The 17,437-nt window shown below is 47.8% G+C and overlaps 2 protein-coding genes across 2 annotated transcripts in view; one reads left to right on the top strand and one right to left on the bottom strand.

Moving 5' to 3' along the window:
• slc22a18 (solute carrier family 22 member 18) overlaps positions 1-8,434 on the top strand; it is a 136,544-nt gene extending 128,110 nt beyond the window's left edge. The window contains exon 10 of the mRNA XM_070899758.1: positions 3,865-8,434. Coding sequence (XP_070755859.1) covers positions 3,865-4,031 — 167 coding nt within the window. The 3' untranslated portion in view covers positions 4,032-8,434. The remainder of the gene's footprint in view (positions 1-3,864) is intronic.
• A 6,562-nt stretch (positions 8,435-14,996) lies between these two features.
• On the bottom strand, positions 14,997-17,015 carry phlda2 (pleckstrin homology-like domain, family A, member 2). The gene is made up of 2 exons (XM_070898652.1): positions 16,446-17,015; positions 14,997-15,324 (listed from the first exon to the last, which is right to left on the bottom strand). Exon 1 carries the CDS (start codon positions 16,869-16,871, stop codon positions 16,461-16,463), a length of 411 nt encoding a protein of 136 aa, XP_070754753.1. The 5' UTR covers positions 16,872-17,015; the 3' UTR covers positions 14,997-15,324; positions 16,446-16,460.
• Positions 17,016-17,437: the final 422 nt, after the last annotated feature.

Genomic DNA, 17,437 nt, shown 5'->3' with positions numbered 1-17,437 from the left:
CCTCCCTGAAGAAATTGTTTTGGATAATGGACCACAATTTCGTTCAGAAGAATTTGCACAATTCACGAGCAAAAATGGTGTGAAACATACCAAGGTTCCACCATACCATTCTGCTTCGAATGGTGCAGCAGAGCACACTGTACAAATTGTAAAACGTGCCCTCATAAAACAAATGTTAGATCCAAATCCAAGGAAATGACAGTTGTCATTGGATCACAAATTGGCTAATTTTTTGATTACATATCGAAATACTCCTCATACAACTACTGGTAGAACACTAGCAGGGTTGTTTCTCAAACGACAGCCATGAACCAGATTCTCGTTGTTAAAGCCAAATTTGGCACAGTCCGTGAAGAGACACAATTAAGACAGGAAGAGACACAATTAAGACAAAGAGAATCATGATAGAGGTAGAGTAAAAGAGGGAAGTATGAAATTAAACCAGAAGGTGAGAGTGAAGAACCATCACCATAAATAGTTAAAGTGGTTACCAGGAAGAGTGGTGAAGATATGTGGTCCTCGCACATATTTGGTAAAGATGTTTGATAATGGACAGATTAGGTTTGTTCATATTGATCATATTTTACCTACAGACATGGAAGGAGTTGAAGGTGGGAATGATACAATTATTTCTGACTCATCAGATAGTTTTGATACACCAGTAGCAAATCCTAAATCCAATGTACTGGAAACAAATCCAGGAGAGAATCAGAATGAAAGTCTGAGTCCGAGTCAGGAAAACAAAGAGCCTGAAGTTAGTGAATTCAAATGAAAATCAAGGAAATTCCGTGGAGGAAAACGTTCCTCAGCATGAGCCTCGAATGAGTGTGAAATCGACACCATGTTTGGAAGGTTCTGTTCGAGAGCGAAGGTATCCTCTTCGAAACAGAAAACAAGTGGTAAAGTTAAATTTATAAATATGGAAAAAAAAAGTTTATATCCTGTGTTATGTATAAATATGAAAGTTATGTATGATGTTTGTTATGATGGCTTCTTCATTAAGGAGAGAGAAGTGTAATGTCTGTAAGCTTGTAATGTTTGTAGCTCCACACTGTGGATGTGGACGTATTGTGTACTGCAAGTGCAGCGTTAATAATAAACAGAACTAGGCAGATTCCGGAGACTTCCAAGAGAGCTGCCTGCCATGTTAGGAAGCTGTGTGTGCTGTGCTCTGTGAATATATCACAGTGGACAACAGGCAAGGTCAGAATCAAATACATCTATGACATCCCCTCCCCTGTCTTCTCCTAGGTTCTTTGCCCCATTCCCCAGCAGAATTCTCGTCCTAACTTTTTAATCATCCTGCCCTATCTTAATGCTCTCATTCTGCCTTATTCTCACCTCGGAGTCCGAAGTTCATGGGTTCCAGTCCCACTCCAGAGATTTGAGCAAAAAATCTAGGCTGACACCCCAGTGCAGCACTGAGGGAGTGCGGTGCTGTCGGAGGTGCTGTCTTTTGGATGAGACGGTAAGCTGAGACCCCGTCTGCTCTCTCGGGTGGACGTGAAAGATCCAGGGAGTTTTCCCTAATATCCAGGCCAATATTTATAAAGTAAGAAAGAAAGACTTGCATTTATATAGCACCTTTCTTGACCACTGGACGTCTCAAAGTGCTTTACAGCCAATGAAGTACTTTTGAAGTGTAGTCACTGTTGTAATGTAGGAAACGCGGCAGCCAATTTGCGCACTGCAAGCTCCCACAAACAGCAATATGATAATGACCAGATAACCTGTTTTGTTATGTTGATTGAGATATTGGCCAGGACACCAAGGAGTAACTTCCCTGCTCTTCTTCAAAATAGTGCCTTGGGATCTTTTACGTCCACCTGAGAGAGCAGACGGGGCCTCAGTTTAATGTCTCATCCAAAAGACGGCATCTCCGACAGTGCAGCACTCCCTCAAGTACTGCACTGGAGTGTCAGCCTTTATTTTTGTGCTCAAGTCTCTGGAGTAGGACTTGAACCCACAACCTTCTGACCCAGAGGCGAGAGTGCTACCCATTGAGCCACAGTTGACACTCAACTAACTAAAATAGATTATCTGGTCATGATCACATTGCTGTTTGTGGGATCTTGCTGCAGCAAAATTGGCAACTGTATTTCCTACATTACAACAGTGACTACATTCCAAAAGTACTTCATTAGCCTGTAAAGCGTTTTGGTATATCCTGAGGTCATGAAAGGCGCTATATAGATGGAAGTCTTCCTTTTACTTCTCCACATGCATCCTCCACACCTCCAACACCAGCCTCTCCTTGGCATTATTCTCTCTTTTCCACCATTAAACGCCCTGCATAGTTTTTGGTTTATAAAACATCTTCATACGTTCTCTTCAATTGTGCCTTTGATTCTTATCATACAACTCTCTCTCTTTTTCTGTTTTCCACTCCTGCTAGACATCCATGCTTTTGTCCTCCTAATGTTGTGCCCTGAGACATCTTCCTGCACATGAAGAATGTGGTAGAAATGCAAGTTGTTACTGAAAATCAATCTTCAATTTAAAATCTAGATTTCACCAGTCCTGAATATGGGTTCAATATCGGACCGATCCGAGAGTTCAGGTCTCAGTGCTGACCCAGGAAGTCTGTTACAATGACACAATTATACTATAACCCAGTCTGGCTCCCACAACCCAACTTCTGTGCCAGCATAGTAAATACAGTAACCCAGGCTCCTATAGCCTAACTCTCCTGCCAGCAAGGTAACCGGGCATGACTCATAGAGTTCAACTCCCCCAGCTGCACAGTAACCCAGCCTGGTTCCCATAGCCCAGCACAATAACCAAGTCCAACTCCCCCAACCAATGTAGTAACCCGGCCTGGCTTTGAAAAGCCATCTCCTCCAGCCAGCGTAACAGCCCAGACAGCAACTATAGCCCTACAGCCCAACTTCCAATTCCCAACTCCCTGAGCCTATACACTATCCCAGACCAACTCCACCAGCCAGCAGAGTTACTCAGCCACACTCGTCTGCTTTGTTTTTATTCATTCCAGGGTGTGGGCATCGCTGGTAAGGCTGGCATTTATTGACCATCCCTAATTGCCCTTGAGAAGGTGGTGGTGAGCCGTCTTCTTGAACTGCTGCAGTCCGTGTGGTGAAGGTGTTAGGGAGGGAGTTCCAGGATTGTGACCCAGCGACGATGAAGGAACGGCCGATATATTTCCAAGTCAGGATGGTGTGAGACTTGGAGGGGAACTTGGAGGTGATGGTGTTCCCATGCGCCTGCTGCCCTTGTCCTTCTAGGTGGTAGAGGTCGCGGGTTTGTGAGGTGCTGTTGAAGAAGCCTTGGCGAGTTGCTGCAGTGCATCTTGTAGATGGTACACACTGCAGCCACGGTGCGCTGGTGGGGTGGAGGGAGTGAATGTTTACGGTGGTGGATGGGGTGGAATCATTCTGCTTAAGTTCACTAACCTAACTCTCCCAACAACCTAGCTGAGCTTGGTCAGCCAGCCAGCCAGCCTCAGTCCAGCTCCTTCCTATTGTTTTGGGCCAAGTAAATGATAGGCTAGTTCCATTTCTCTCCCATTGATGGCATCACAGATCTGCGAGCCAGCAGGGCATCTCCCTCTGAACTTAAAGTGATGTGGATAGAGTGAGAAGAGAATGAGGTAGGGGGGATGATGGCTGTGCATCGGTGTGTATGGTTTTCAGCGCTGGGTTATTGTGCTGGCAGGGGTGTAGGAGCCAGACTCGGTTACCGACAGGTAGGAGGAGCTGAGGTATATGCGCCAGGCCGCTTGCACTGTTTACATTTTTTTCCTCATAGTATTTCATTTGCTGTAAAGTTCAATGGTCGTGAAAGGTGCTATATAAATGCAAGTCATTCTGTTTCTCACTTGTTATTTAATCTGCTCTCTTTCCCTAGGTGCCATGCTGGGGTTGAATATGTGTGTTCACTCTCTCATCCGCTCAGTGGCTCCCACCATTGGAGGCTTCCTATTCAAATCCTATGGGTTCCCATCCTTTGGCTATCTGCAGTTCGTGGTCAATTTGCTGGTCTTCCTCTACCTCTTTGGGAACAACGCCAGTTGAAAATGCCAGAATGGCATCAACACTGGGAAGACCCGAGGGGCTAGTTTGACTCCCAGATGTGAAAATACTACCGTCAGGTTCCAGGTCCAGTCCATCATTAGTTTAAGAAAATTGCAGTAACACAATAATAATCTAATTTTTCAATAATTTCAACATTTGCCACGTCGACAGTTTTGCACTCGAGCACAGTATGCAGTGAAATGGCAGTGTGCTGGTTTAGCACACTGTGCCTCGATCCAACCCTCTGATTGGAGTTGAGAAGTTCTAGCACTGGAGTGTTCCAGAGTCTATTTTTGCTAATCATAAGTATCTGTGGATACCAAAAATGTTGGTGTTCAGCTGGTACTTACTGGAAATGAAGAGCTATAAACGTGAAGAATATTATATGAAACAGGAAACTACCAGCATTGTCACATACAATGAATTTAGCTGAAAGATATTTCATTCACCAGGTGGGCAGGAGCGACCTGGTTACTGTTGTACAGCTTTTCTACCTTATAGGGTACAAATGGGGATAATGATGCTAGTGAATCAGTAACCTCGAGGTTCTGGGTTTATATCCCACCATGCAGAGTTATAAAATTAAATTCAATAAGTCTCTATGCTAGCCCCATAAAAAAATTACCATAAAGGCGGAATTGAAAACAGAAAATGCTGAAAAGATTCAGCAAGTCAGGCAACGGCTGTGGAGAAAGGAAAAATATGTTGCTAACATTTCAGGTCTTTGATGCTTTGTCAGAATTGCTGAAGGCTGAATTGTTTTAAAAACCCCACCTGTTCACTAGCTGCCACCCCCAACCCTACCCGATCAGACTCACACCTGACTCGAGTATACACCACCTGGCCACAACTGACTCAACAACCCAGCATTGCCAATGTCCCAAGACCAATTTTAAAAATTACATTAAATTAAAAACAGGAGCAGATCTAGTTAAACTCGTACCGTAAACAGCGATCAGGCAAGTTCACTCCTAATACAGAGTAGAACAGAAGGGGCCGCACAACAGACGATTTAACAGGAATCCTATAATTATTTGTTGTATGTGTTTGACCAGGCCTTAAATCTAAAGTTGTTATAAATAACTGTGTCACACCTCTGCCAGCTAAAGCTGCAAGAAGTCAGGCCACACCCTCCATAAACCACTTCACTTCTCGCTCCACCTTTTAAAACCTTCTGAAAACCCACTTCTTCAACTAAGCTTTTAGTCTTCCTTGCTAACCCTTCATCATGATTTGTTGCTAGTTCATTTATTTTATATAATTTGCTCCCCATCTGTAACTTTGAGAAAACATATAAACGTTCTCCAAATGGGGGGCTGTTCCACGATGATGTCTGCTTTTAGTTATGCAGATTTGGTAAGCAGTATTGGGCACACCGATCTCAGGCCTGATGATTGCCTGAAGCATGGTGTGTGCTGTAATATGGTGGGCCAACACCAGCAGAGCAGAGGGTGAGTGCACGTGACATGTGCAACAAATTAGGTTTGCCAAGTCCATTTTAAGCCACCTATTCCCCAGATAACCTGATCTCAGCAGTAGAGAGTTCTACTGTCACTGTTTGCAGTAATGCCAACTCTCACGACTTCAGCCTCTTCCAAGCCGTGCCTACCTCCTGTCGGGGTTGGGTGGGGGGGACCTTGAAACTGCCGCCAGGGGAACTGGGCCTGGATTTGGTCCTGGTGGATTTTTATTCCGTTTAAAACACTTGAAAGGGTGAGGCGCGCTTAGATTCCCGACACCCTCTTCCTGAAAGGTCCCGGATCGTGTCGGTGCCAGCGGCTCAAGGTGTCACCGGCTTCGTGGGCCGGGCCAGGGACCAGGGCCAAGCCAGGCCAGGACCAAGCCAGGTCAGATCCAGGCCAGGGGCCAAACCAGGCCAGGAGCCAGGGTCAGGACCAGGACCAAGCCAGGTCAGAGTCAGGCCAGGGGCCAAGGCCAAGCCAAACCAGGCCAGGGGCCAGGACCAAGCCAGGTCAGGGGCCAGGACCAAGCCAGGTCAGAGTCAGGCCAGGGGCCAAGGCCAAGCCAAACCAGGCCAGGGGCCAGGACCAAGCCGGGTCAGGGGCCAGGGCCAGGACCAAGCCAGGTCAGAGCCAGGCCAGGGCCCAAGGCCAAGCCGAACCAGGCCAGGGGCCAGGACCAAGCCGGGCCGGGGACCAGGACCAAGCCAGGTCAGGGGCCAGGACCAAGCCGGGCCAGGGCCAGCCCAGGACTAAAACAGGCCTCCGCCCCCTTGCACAGTAGCGATGATGAAAGGCGCCGTTAGACGAGACTTGGGTTTGACTTCCAGCTGCGAGTCGCCGCGGCCCGCTGTTGGCCGGCACTGCAACTGGAGCCGGGGATCTGCCGAACATCTTCACCCTGGAGCCGGATGGGGAGTTGGATGAGAACGTGAAGTTACTCTAGAGCAAAGAAAGGACTGCAAACCACACCACGCTGCTGCTGCACTGGAAACGGCTTCAGATTTTGGTCCAACCAACCCCCAACTCGCGCCATTTGTATTTGCATTGAAGTCAACGGGAGGGATGTAACACGGGCTCCCGACTCACTATCATCCATTTTAACACCATCGCACAAAGTCAAAAATCTACCCCAGTGAACTAGAACCACCCTCTCACAGCCCAGATTTGGCTAGGGATAGGGGAGGGGGGGTCCTCTTTCTCTCTGTCTCTTCCTCTCCCTGTCTCTCTCACACTTTCTGTCTCTCTCTCTCTCTCTGACTCTCCATCTCCCTGTCTCTCTCTCTCTCTCACATATTCTGTCCTTCTCTTTCTCTGTCTCTCTCTGATTCTATCTGTTGCCCTCTGTCTCTCAATCTATCTCAGTCTCTGTCTGTCTCTCTTTGTCTCCCTCTCTCTCTGTCCAGTACTTCCCCAATCAGGATGGTTGTCCAGTGCTTCTTACTACAGCAGCACCACAGGTCCGGCCATGGGTGAACCACTGGGGTTACCACTATATTTGTTGCTTCTAACAGCAGAAGAGGAGCATTAGGTGGGGCATGAAATTAAGGTGAATTTATATGTTTGGTGCGATACCACATCCCCCCCTCAAAAAACGACACTTCAGATTAATTTTGGAAAGCTGCAATCACCAAGGAAGCAATAGGAAAAATTGCCTCCTGGAGCCTAACGTTAGACCAGTTTCAGGACATGAGAAGCTCTTCCGGTGGCTGTCCAGATTCTGTTACTGGTTTTCCAAGCAACAGCTGGAGTTACGTGGCAAATCTTCAGATGGCAGGTCCTTGTTTGCCAGAGCAAGCTTCTGCATTAGTTTCCGCATGGAAACCAGTCTGTAGAACAAGAGAGCACGCACATTTATCATGTGGAAGGTTTCCTCATATTAATGCGTCATAGCCATTTAAATCCTGACCTCCCAATCCCACACCTGCTCTGTGACTACAGGTGTATATCAGGGTTTCTGCAGTTTACCAATTGATTCTACCAAGACTATTTGAAAGGCAAGGAAGAGCAGATGGTGGTTGCTCAGGTATCAAGGTTATCCTCTTCAGGCCTGGCTCATGACACCCCTCAGGCAGCCATGATATAGCTGAAGACTGTTATAAAGAGGCTGAGACTACCACCACGAACATGCTGGAGCAGACTATCAGGGTTGAAGGCGAGGTTTTGGAATCTAAACCGATGGAGGGGGAGAGGGTTGTAGTATTAACAGCAAACGTCTCCAAGATCATTGTGGCTTGTTACCTCTTGCTCAGCATTTTTGTCCAAAGAGGCATTGACATGGAGCAGGTGGAATAGGAAGCCCAGCCACATCCAATGGCAGAAGAGGATACTGACAGAGGTTGAGGACATGCAGAACCTGTATTTCAGACAGGATGAGGCACCATACACTCTCATTGATGACATCTTTACTTAATTGCTTGTGCCAAACAATGCAAAAACAGCCCAAATCACAGCAATTACACATAAATTGCTCTCTTACATTTGTTTTATTCGTTCCTGGGATGTGGGCGTCGCCAGCAAGGCCGGCATCTATTGCCCCTCCCCAATTGCCCTGAGAAGGTGGTGGTGAGCCGCCATTTCAGAGGGCAGTTAGGAGTCAACCACTTTGCTGTGGGTCTGGAGTCACATATTGGCCAGACTGGGTAAGGGCGGCAGATTTCTTTCCCTAAAGGACATCAGTGAACCAGATGGGTTTTTACGACGATCCGGTAGTTTCATGGTCACCATTACTGACACTAGCTTTTTGTTCCAGATTCATTTAATTAACTGTTTAAATTCCCTAGCTGCCGTGGTGGGATTTGTACTCGTGTCTCCGTATCATTAGTCCCGGCCTCGGGATTACCGGTCCAATAACATAACCACTCTGCTACCGTACTCCTTAATTATCTAGGTTCATACAGGAAGAATCGAAGTGTTTGTGGCCCTGGAGGCCGTATAGGAGAGGGGGGATGAACACTTGGACAGGGGGCGGGGGGAAAGAGTGGCAGGGAAGTAGCAGCTGGAGGTATAGGTAGTGGGAGTGAACCAGGATGTCATGGAAGGAACTGAGGGCAGAGGTAGACCTGTTTGCTGTTGGGATCATGTTTTAGGTGATAGAAATGGTGAAGATGATCTGATGAAAGTGCAGGCTGGGAAGTGGAAGGTGAGGACAGGGAAGTGGGGCCTATAACACTGAGGGGGGGGAGCCTATAACACTGTGGTGGGGGGGGCCCTTTAACTGTGAGGGGGGGGGGAGCCTGTAACTGAGGGGGGGGCCTATATCACTGTGGGGGGGGGCTATAACACTGTGAGGGGGGGGCTATAACACTGTGAGGGGAGGCCTATAACATTGTGAGGGGGGCCCTATAACACTGAGAGGGGAGGCCTATAACACTGTGAGGGGGGCCCTATAACACTGTGAGAGGGGAGGCCTATAACACTGTGGGGGGGGGAGGCCTACAACACTGTGAGGGGGGCCCTATAACACTGTGAGAGGGGAGGCCTACAACACTGTGGGGGGGGGCCCTATAACACTGAGGGGGGACCCTATAACACTGTGAGTGGGGGAGGGCCTATAACACTGTGAGGGGGGGGGCTATAACACTGTGAGGGGGGGGCCTATAACACTGTGAGAGGGGAGGCCTATAACACTGTGAGAGGGGAGGCCTATAACACTGTGAGAGGGGAGGCCTATAACACTGTGAGGAGGGGGGGCTGAAACACTGTGAGGGGGAAGGGAGAAAGCAGAAACACGGGTAATGGGGCGGACATGGTTCGGGGTCGTGGCAAATCTGCTGCTGAGCGAAAAGGAATGCCATTTCCAAAGCTCTGGTGTGCATCATGGAACAGGGACAGAGATAGGGAGAGGGAAAGAGGGATAGGGAGAGAGAGGGGGACAGGGCGAGAGAGAGGGACAGGGGGGGGAGAGAGAGAGAGGCAGGGACAGAGAGAGAGAGACAGAGAGGAAGAGGGACAGAGACAGAGACAGGGAGAGAGAGAGAGAGGGAGGGACTCAGAGACAGACAGGGAGAGAGATGGAGTCTATGCAGGATGTGAGGATGTCATGATCCAGGTGGGCGGTTACACACGACACCATAGAGGGACTTAGCCTCAGGCAGTTTGAAATTGTACCAGATGGTGCAAGAGGATGTGTACGTTCTGTGATATGAATTATTGTTAATTGATTTTGACAGCTGTATGAAGCACAATGAAAACTAACCATGCCTTAGGATCTGCATCATTAAACAGGTCAACGGTCAAATTCCCCCCACCCCAATGATGTCATTCATTTCCTGTACATCCCACTCCATCATGTTCTTGTGATGTAGATTAACAAACTTTGCATTTTGATATCTGTTGTAAAATGGAAGGAATAAAGATTTGATGAATAGATATACAGTATGCGTCTCTCAGTGTAACCGTACAACTCTAATGTCTCAAGCAGACTGCTACTATCCGGCACTAGTCGTTCAGGATCTATGTGGTACTCCCATATATTAACGTGGTTTATTACCAGTGATTACAAATCTAAAGGCTGAATAATCATTTTTAAAGGAAACTTTTAAACTGAAGAAAAAGGGTGCCAGCAACCTGCCTCTGTCCTGCCAATTTGCCCATGAACTGGACAATGTTCTTGCAATGTTTGCACTTCAGAGTGCTGAATCACGGCTATATTGTCTAACCCATACTTACCACTTCCCATACCTCTGGAGCCTTTTATCAACAAAGGCAGACATTGATGCGGAGATTCAATATCGCCTCCAGTGCGCCAGTGCAGCCTTCGGCCACCTGAGGAAAAGGGTGTTCGAAGACCAGGCCCTCAAATCTACCACCAAGCTTATAGTCTACAGGGCTGTACTAATACCCACCCTCCTGTATGGATCCGAGGCATGGACAATGTACAGAATACACCTCAAGTCGCTGAAGATGTATCACCAACGATGTCTCCGCAAGATCCTGCAAATCCCCTGGGAGGACAGGCGCATCAACATCGGTGTCCTCGACCAGGCCAACATCCCCAGTTTTGAAGCACTGACCACACTCGATCAGCTTCGCTGGGCAGGCCACATAGTTCGCATGCCAGACACGAGGCTCCCTAAGCAATTGCTTTATGGGAGCTCCTTCACGGCAAACGATGGGCAGCAGAAACGTTATAAGGACATCCTCAAAGCCTCCCTGGTAAAGTGTGACATCAACATTGACACCTGGGAGTCCCTGGCCAAAGTCCGCCCTAGGTGGAGAAAATGCATCCGGGAGGGCGTTGAGCTCTTCGAATCTCAACGCCGCGAGCGTAAAGTGGTCAGGCACAGGCAGCGGAAGGAGCGCACGGCAAACCAGTCCCACCCACCCCTTCCCCCGCGAATGTCTATTCCACCTGTGACAGGGTCTGTGGCTCTCGTATTGGACTCACCAAAGGACTCACTTTAGGAGTGGAAGCAAGTCTTCCTCGATTCCGAGAGATTGCCTATGATGACGATGACGTCTAGTGTGACTCTGTCCTAGTGCCTTGCCTCATAACATCTGCCTTTGGGTGTTATCAGGCTACGTTACTGTTGGGGCATCACAGCTGGACCAGATGTTCACATTCACGCACTTCAACAGTTGTCACTGGATATCGATCAGCTCGAAACAAGATGCATCTCCGTCCCTCAAAGCTACATGTGTGTCACTGTAACCTGGAATCAGAGCCAAGTGCCAGATATGTTCCCTCTCCCCCTGCTCCTTACTACCTGTTGTAGTCAAGCCTCATAACATCCACTACAGCCATTATTTTCTGCAAGCGATGCCAGCTGTAAAGCTACTTTCGCCTTTCTGTTTTTTTGTATGTTATTAACCTGCTTTTTTAAATTGGGTTAATAACTGTATTAAAATTTCCCAGACAGGAATTTATGTGAATACATTAACAGTGCAATAAAAGCAGAGGAAAATTAAACTGGTGTTAAAAGCTCTTCAGGAAACATAGAAACATAGAAAATAGGTGGAGGAGTAGGCCATTCGACCTTTCGAGCCTGCACCACCATTCAATATGATCATGGCTGATCATTCCCTCAGTACTCCATTCCTGCTTTCTCTCCATACCCCTTGATCCCTTTAGCCTAAGGGCCATATCTAACTCCCTTTTCAATATATCTAACGAACTGGCCTCAACAACTTTCTGTGGTGGAGAATTCCACGGGTTCGCAATTCTCTGAGTGAAGAAGTTTCTCCTCATCTCGGTCCTAAATGGTTTACCCCTTATCCTTAGACTGTGACCCCTGGTTCTGGACTTCCCCAACATCGGGAACATTCTTCCTGCATCTAACCTGTCCAGTCCCGTCAGAATTTTATATGTTTCTATGAGATCCCCTCTCATTCTTCTAAATTCCAGTGAATATAAGCCTAGTCGATCCAGTCTTCATATGTCAGTCCTGCTGTCCCGGGAATCAGTCTGGTGAACCTTCACTGCACTCCCTCAATAGCAAAAACGTCCTTCCTCAGATTAGGAGAGCAAAACTGTACACAATATTCAAAGTACCCGTTTGTTACACTAGTACATGTTTAGGTTGGATTGTAGAAACTATGTTCATGGTTCTGCTTCTGGCATTTACATTACTATATCCAGTTCTTTATCCCAGTGCAGGATCATTGACCGATGAAAAGATTCAGCTCTTACACTGGCACCAGAAGGGAACTGGATTTAGTGTAAAAGACAGGAACTGGCTCGTAGACCATCCATCTCAGAGCCTAGTCTACACAAACTCCAGTGCACCAAAGGGCAGTATTGTGTCTGTCATGTACAGTAAACACATTTAAAATCTGTTTGACGACTACCTGCCCACGATACCTATTTATTGCTGGTTCAGCATTTCAGTTTTTATAAATCCAGCTGAAAAGTTGCATTTCCTCAGGTAAAACTTTGGTGTCAGAAAAACTTAATTTACTGGTTGGATGTCTTAATATATTTTCATAGTTTTTTTAAAGTTTACAAAAAATTGTTTCGATGGTAGACTGGCGAGGAAACGAAAGGAAATGCCACAGGCTGTGTCCAACATGTCTGCATACAGACCGCAGACACTGTCTCTGTCTGTCAAGGAACGTGTTCCACTACCCAAGGCTAGCATCTCATCTTGAGCACAACTATTTTTGTAGAAAACAATCATGTGCCCCCTGATTAAAGGGGGGACGGGGGTCACACTCCAAAACCTCTTCAGCTGCCCCCTGTTTTTTTTTCCTGAGGGCACCAAAACACAAATTATACAAGTGCCTCCTGGCTAAAAGGGGCGGTGGGGGTGGCAATAAAACCGACAAACTTAAACAAATTAAACTTTTGACATGGTTCACGTTAAAATTTTGTTGCCGGGGCTGATGATGCACTCCAGTCCCTCCGGTGCCCACTTCTCGTGGAAGGCTGTGAGCGTACCGGTGAACACCGTGTGCTCCATCTCCAGGGACACCCTGGCTCGGATGTAACCGCGGAAGAAAGGCAGGCAGTCGGGCTGAACGACCCCCTCGACCACCAGCTGATGGACCTTGAGCACAAAAAAACTATGAAACCAAAGCAGCTGATTGGGTAGTTTACCCTCGTTCTAGATCGTTAGGTTATTATTCCAGAGCAGGAAAACAGTCAATTTAAGTGCTCAAGGGCTGCACTGGAACAGGCTCAATGGCCCAGATGGTCTTTACCGATCTGTTATTGTCCGTACATGGTCCTCGGTTCATAGCTTGGATACCCACGGTTATCTCCCAACATAATCCCTCCAGTACGGCCTTCAATTTAGAATCCGGTTAGGACTGTATTTTTAGTTATGTTCTGCTGGAAGATAGCACCACGCCCATCTACTCAGTTTGTTCCACGATTGCTGTGATGCAAGAACTGACAGTCCTGTCTATACACCTTTTGAAATCTAAATCAAACAGTGTCTACAGAGCAATTGGAACGGGTTGAACAGAGATGGTAGCGCCCACCACTCCCAAGAATTACAGCAACTAGGTGTCACAATGCTATTTCTGTATTTCGGGGGGGGAAATTAAAAATCAACATGTTCAACTCTCCTGATAGTGGATCTCAGTGAGGATAGCAGTACAGATGCTGCAATTGTCCTCGTGTCCCTGGGCTAGGCAGAGTTCCCATTCACAATCACTATCCAGTGATCCCTGCTGATAACTGTACTTGTGCAGATATCAAGAGACCAGGAATTGGCTCTCCAAAGTTGACACTCATTTTGCAGGCTCACTCACACCTGGGCAAAATACGGGAGTGGTTAGTGCCTGTGGGACCATACCCCAGTGAGAATCAGTGCCTTCAGGAAAATGAGGGGAGAGAACCACTAACAGTTCTGCCCCAGAGTTCTTCACCAAAAAGGAACTGACCAATTCATCCATGGGTATCTAACCTGTGGTCCCAGAGTCATACACAGCTCCCCATTCCTGGTAACCCACTCCTTGGCAACCCGATCCCTGGCAACTCAATCCTTGCTTTGGCAGAATAAATCAAAGAGCAAGTTATTATTTAAATGGAGAAAGATTGCAAAGTGCTGCAGTACAGCGGAACCAGGGGGGTACTTGTGCATGAAACACAAAAAGATAGTATGCAGGTACAGCAAGTGATCAGGAAGGCCAATGGAATCTTGGCCTTTATTGCAAAGGGGATGGAGTATAAAAGCAGGGAAGTCTTTCTAGTTATACAGGGTATTGGTGAGGCCACACCTGGAATACTGCGTGCAGTTTTGGTTTCCATATTTACGAAAGGATATACTTGCTTTGCAGGCAGATCAGAGAAGGTTCACAAGGTTGATTCTAAAGATGTGGGGGTTGACTTATGAGGAAAGGTTGAGTAGGTTGGGCCTCTACTCATTGGAATTCAGAAAAGTATAAGATTATGAGGGGGCTTGACAAGGTGGATGCAGAGAGGTTGTTTCCACTGATAGGGGAGACTAGAACTAGGGTCATAATCTTAGAATAAGGGGCCGCCCATTTAAAACTGAGATGAGGAGGAATTTCTTCTTTCAGAGGGTTGTAAATCTGTGGAATTCGCTGCCTCAGAGAGCTGTGGAAGCTGGGACATTGAATAAATTTAACACAGAAATAAGACAGTTTCTTAAACGTTAAGAGAATAAGGGGGTGGGGAGCGGGCGGGGAAGTGGAGCTGAGTCCATGATCAGATCAGCCATGATCGTATTGAATGGCGGAGCAGGCTCGAGGGACCATATGGCCTACACCTATTTCTTATGAGCAGACGACTCAATCGTGTTTGTGCTTAAATTTCTTATTTGTTGGTGTGTCTGGTCTGAATTTTGTTGGTCTGCAGGATTGGAAAGAGCTGTTTATTGGCACTGTTACTTCACTGGTGAATAATCTTAAATCCTTGCGATCTATATGTATCAGCAACTTTATATGCAGCCCGAGGCAGCATGGTTCCCACTGCAGCCCGCAAAACCTCATTTGGACACTACATTTTGAGGTAACGAATGTTAAAAGTGTTTGTAACCCCGCTTTATGTAAGTGCAAAGACTGAACTCTGAAAAGATAAAAAGAGGACAGATTTAAGTTTCTTTTTTAAAAAACTTTAATAAATATGCAAAATTAGAATTCAAAATAATTTATGTGAAGAATTGATGCAAAAAGATAAAAGTTCTTGGTTCTGCAATAGATAAATAAATAGAGAAGCAGGTTTTGGGCCAGCCCCCACGGACGCCCTGCAGCCTGGCTTTGGATCTGGCTATCGGTGGTTCGGAATGCAACAGTCCCCATCCATTTGGCAGAAACAGCACAGAGGATGAAATTGCGTTCGTTTCAAAATCACTCTCAGTCCCTCAGATTTCCTTCATCCACATCCTCAGTCAAGAGATACTTTTTCCACAATCGATTTGGCAGTTCTAGAAAGAGAGAGAGAGGACATAAAGTCAATGACCAGAGCATTTGCCATCAGTCAGCACCACAAGTTATTTTAAAAATGCAGATATGTTAGCTTTCACCATTATTGCAGGGAACTCTCAGCCATACATCAAGAGGGGGCCTAGACGGTGAGTACTGTTAAGTTGAGAAAAAGCCCAACAGATGGCAAAATGTTTTATCTATATCATTTTCAGATTGACTAGGTTTCTGAATTCTTTCCTTGCCCTGATTTTCTTCACTTCCTTCTCACTCCTATCCTGAAGGCACTGACTCATGTTGGTGTGTCGTACTGGCAACCACCTCCTCCCCATTGATGTAACCAGTTTTCAGGTCGAGTCCTGTCAGTAATGGAGGCAGATCTTGGGAGAAGCTTATTCTCCAGCTGGTTCGTGCACTGAGCTCATTTACTGCCACCTATAACCACCCTGACTGAGATCAGCCAGTTCAGTACAGGCCTGGGATCCTCCTGGTCTAGACAGCTGAATACCAAGTAACAGGGTTACACTGTGACCCCAAAGCTGTGATAAGTGTCAGCATGAGTTCCCCTATCAGCGGGTCCTCCACTGAGACCGGGGGGGGGGGGGGGGAGACAGAGTGTGTGTGTGTGTGTGTGGGGGTGGGGAACAGGGTGAAACTGTGGGTGGGGGGGGGCAGTGTGTGGGGGGGGGGGGTGACTGGCCGTGGTTAGGGGCACAGTGTGGGGGTTGGAAACAGTGGGGGGGGGGGGGGAAACAGTTGGAGGGGTGGGGGGAGACTGGTGCTCCCCATGGCTTCGGACAGGGCTGACAATCCCCCCCAGAGCCTGGCGCCACTCGCATCGCTCAAACTTTGGCCCAGGTTTTGCTGTGCCCGGGAATTGCGGCGGAGCGGGTCAGGATCGCGGTGCGGAACTTTACCAGAAACTTTAGGAGGTGAATTTTTGTTTGAAAGTTTCCCCCCCGAGGCCGGGACCTGGGCATCTCCGGCCTGGTCCGGACTCAGTCCACTTTTAACCCGCTCAAAGTTGCTAATAATTTGAAATATGCCCCAAGCGGATCAGCTCGGAGGGAGGGGGTGGGAAGACCGGAGTTACAGAGACTCGGACAGTGGGAGATGTCCCTACCTTTGGGGCCAGGGTTTAGGGAGACCGCCCCAGCAGCTTGTCCTGTTGTCCCGGGGACGGCAGCTCGCTGTCCTGTCTGGATTTGAAGCTCTGGATGGCTTTCCTGTTCTTGAATTGAATGAGAGCCATGGTGATGGCCGAGTTCCAGCAGCTCTCCCCCAGGCACCTGAAGTCCATCTCCTTGTTGTCGGTGGTCACCACCGTGAAGTACAGGTACTTGCCCGTCCTCTCCACACAGTCCACCGTCCGGATGTGCTGCAGGCTCAGGTCCTTGCTCCGGGAGCGGCGCTGGGAATCCGGGAACAGCCCGAGGCTGTCCTGGGTCAGCACACAGTACTTCTTCTTCCAGAGCTGCAGCAGGTTGTCGCTTCGCTTCTCCAGCACGCCCTCCTTGATCACTTGGGCACCTTCCGAGATCTCCTTCATTCTCAGGCCGGCTCTAAATGTCTAGTCTCGGTTGTTGAAAGAAAGCGAACACGAGGCACGGAGCGGCTCCGGCTTCACTCCGCCCAGCTCTGTGTGTGTGTGTGTGCCGGCTGCCCTGTGACTGAGCAGCAATGCCTCTTCCCTGGAGATAAAGGCCACCCGGGACCCTCCCATTTCCTGCCTCGCCCTTCTGATGTCAGCCTGGCTTTCAACTGCAAGCTGGAGGAGGGCTTGGGCCCCGGCCACGGCTGGGTCACAGCACTTTCCTGGAAAAGTAGCCCTTTCTTTATATTTAAAAAAAATGACAGGATCTGATGCAAACATTTCCTCTCTATGGTTTTCAAATTCAATTTGTTAAAACATCAAAAGTAAAAGGTCGGGTCACACTCCACTTTACCGACTTGGGAAGATTTGCTTCAGTCACAGTTTGAGGATTAAAAAAAATAAAGTGTTTTTGAAGAGGCGGAAGTTCCCTGAACATGTGATACAATAAGCTGCCCGGAGTCAGCAATCTGGGTCACAACCTGAGCCCTGGACTGGATCACACACTGTGGGTCCTGGGCTGG

Source organism: Pristiophorus japonicus, chromosome 14 (assembly GCF_044704955.1).
Source record: "Pristiophorus japonicus isolate sPriJap1 chromosome 14, sPriJap1.hap1, whole genome shotgun sequence".
Classification (NCBI taxonomy): Eukaryota; Metazoa; Chordata; class Chondrichthyes; family Pristiophoridae; genus Pristiophorus; species Pristiophorus japonicus.
The sequence above is the reverse complement of the archived record's forward strand: the minus strand, read 5'-3'. Positions and strand labels throughout refer to the sequence as shown.

Excerpts from the sequence above, each read along its gene's own strand:
- phlda2 (XM_070898652.1), bottom strand. The coding sequence starts at position 16,871 with ATGAAGGAGATCTCGGAAGGTGCCCAAGTGATCAAGGAGGGCGTGCTG.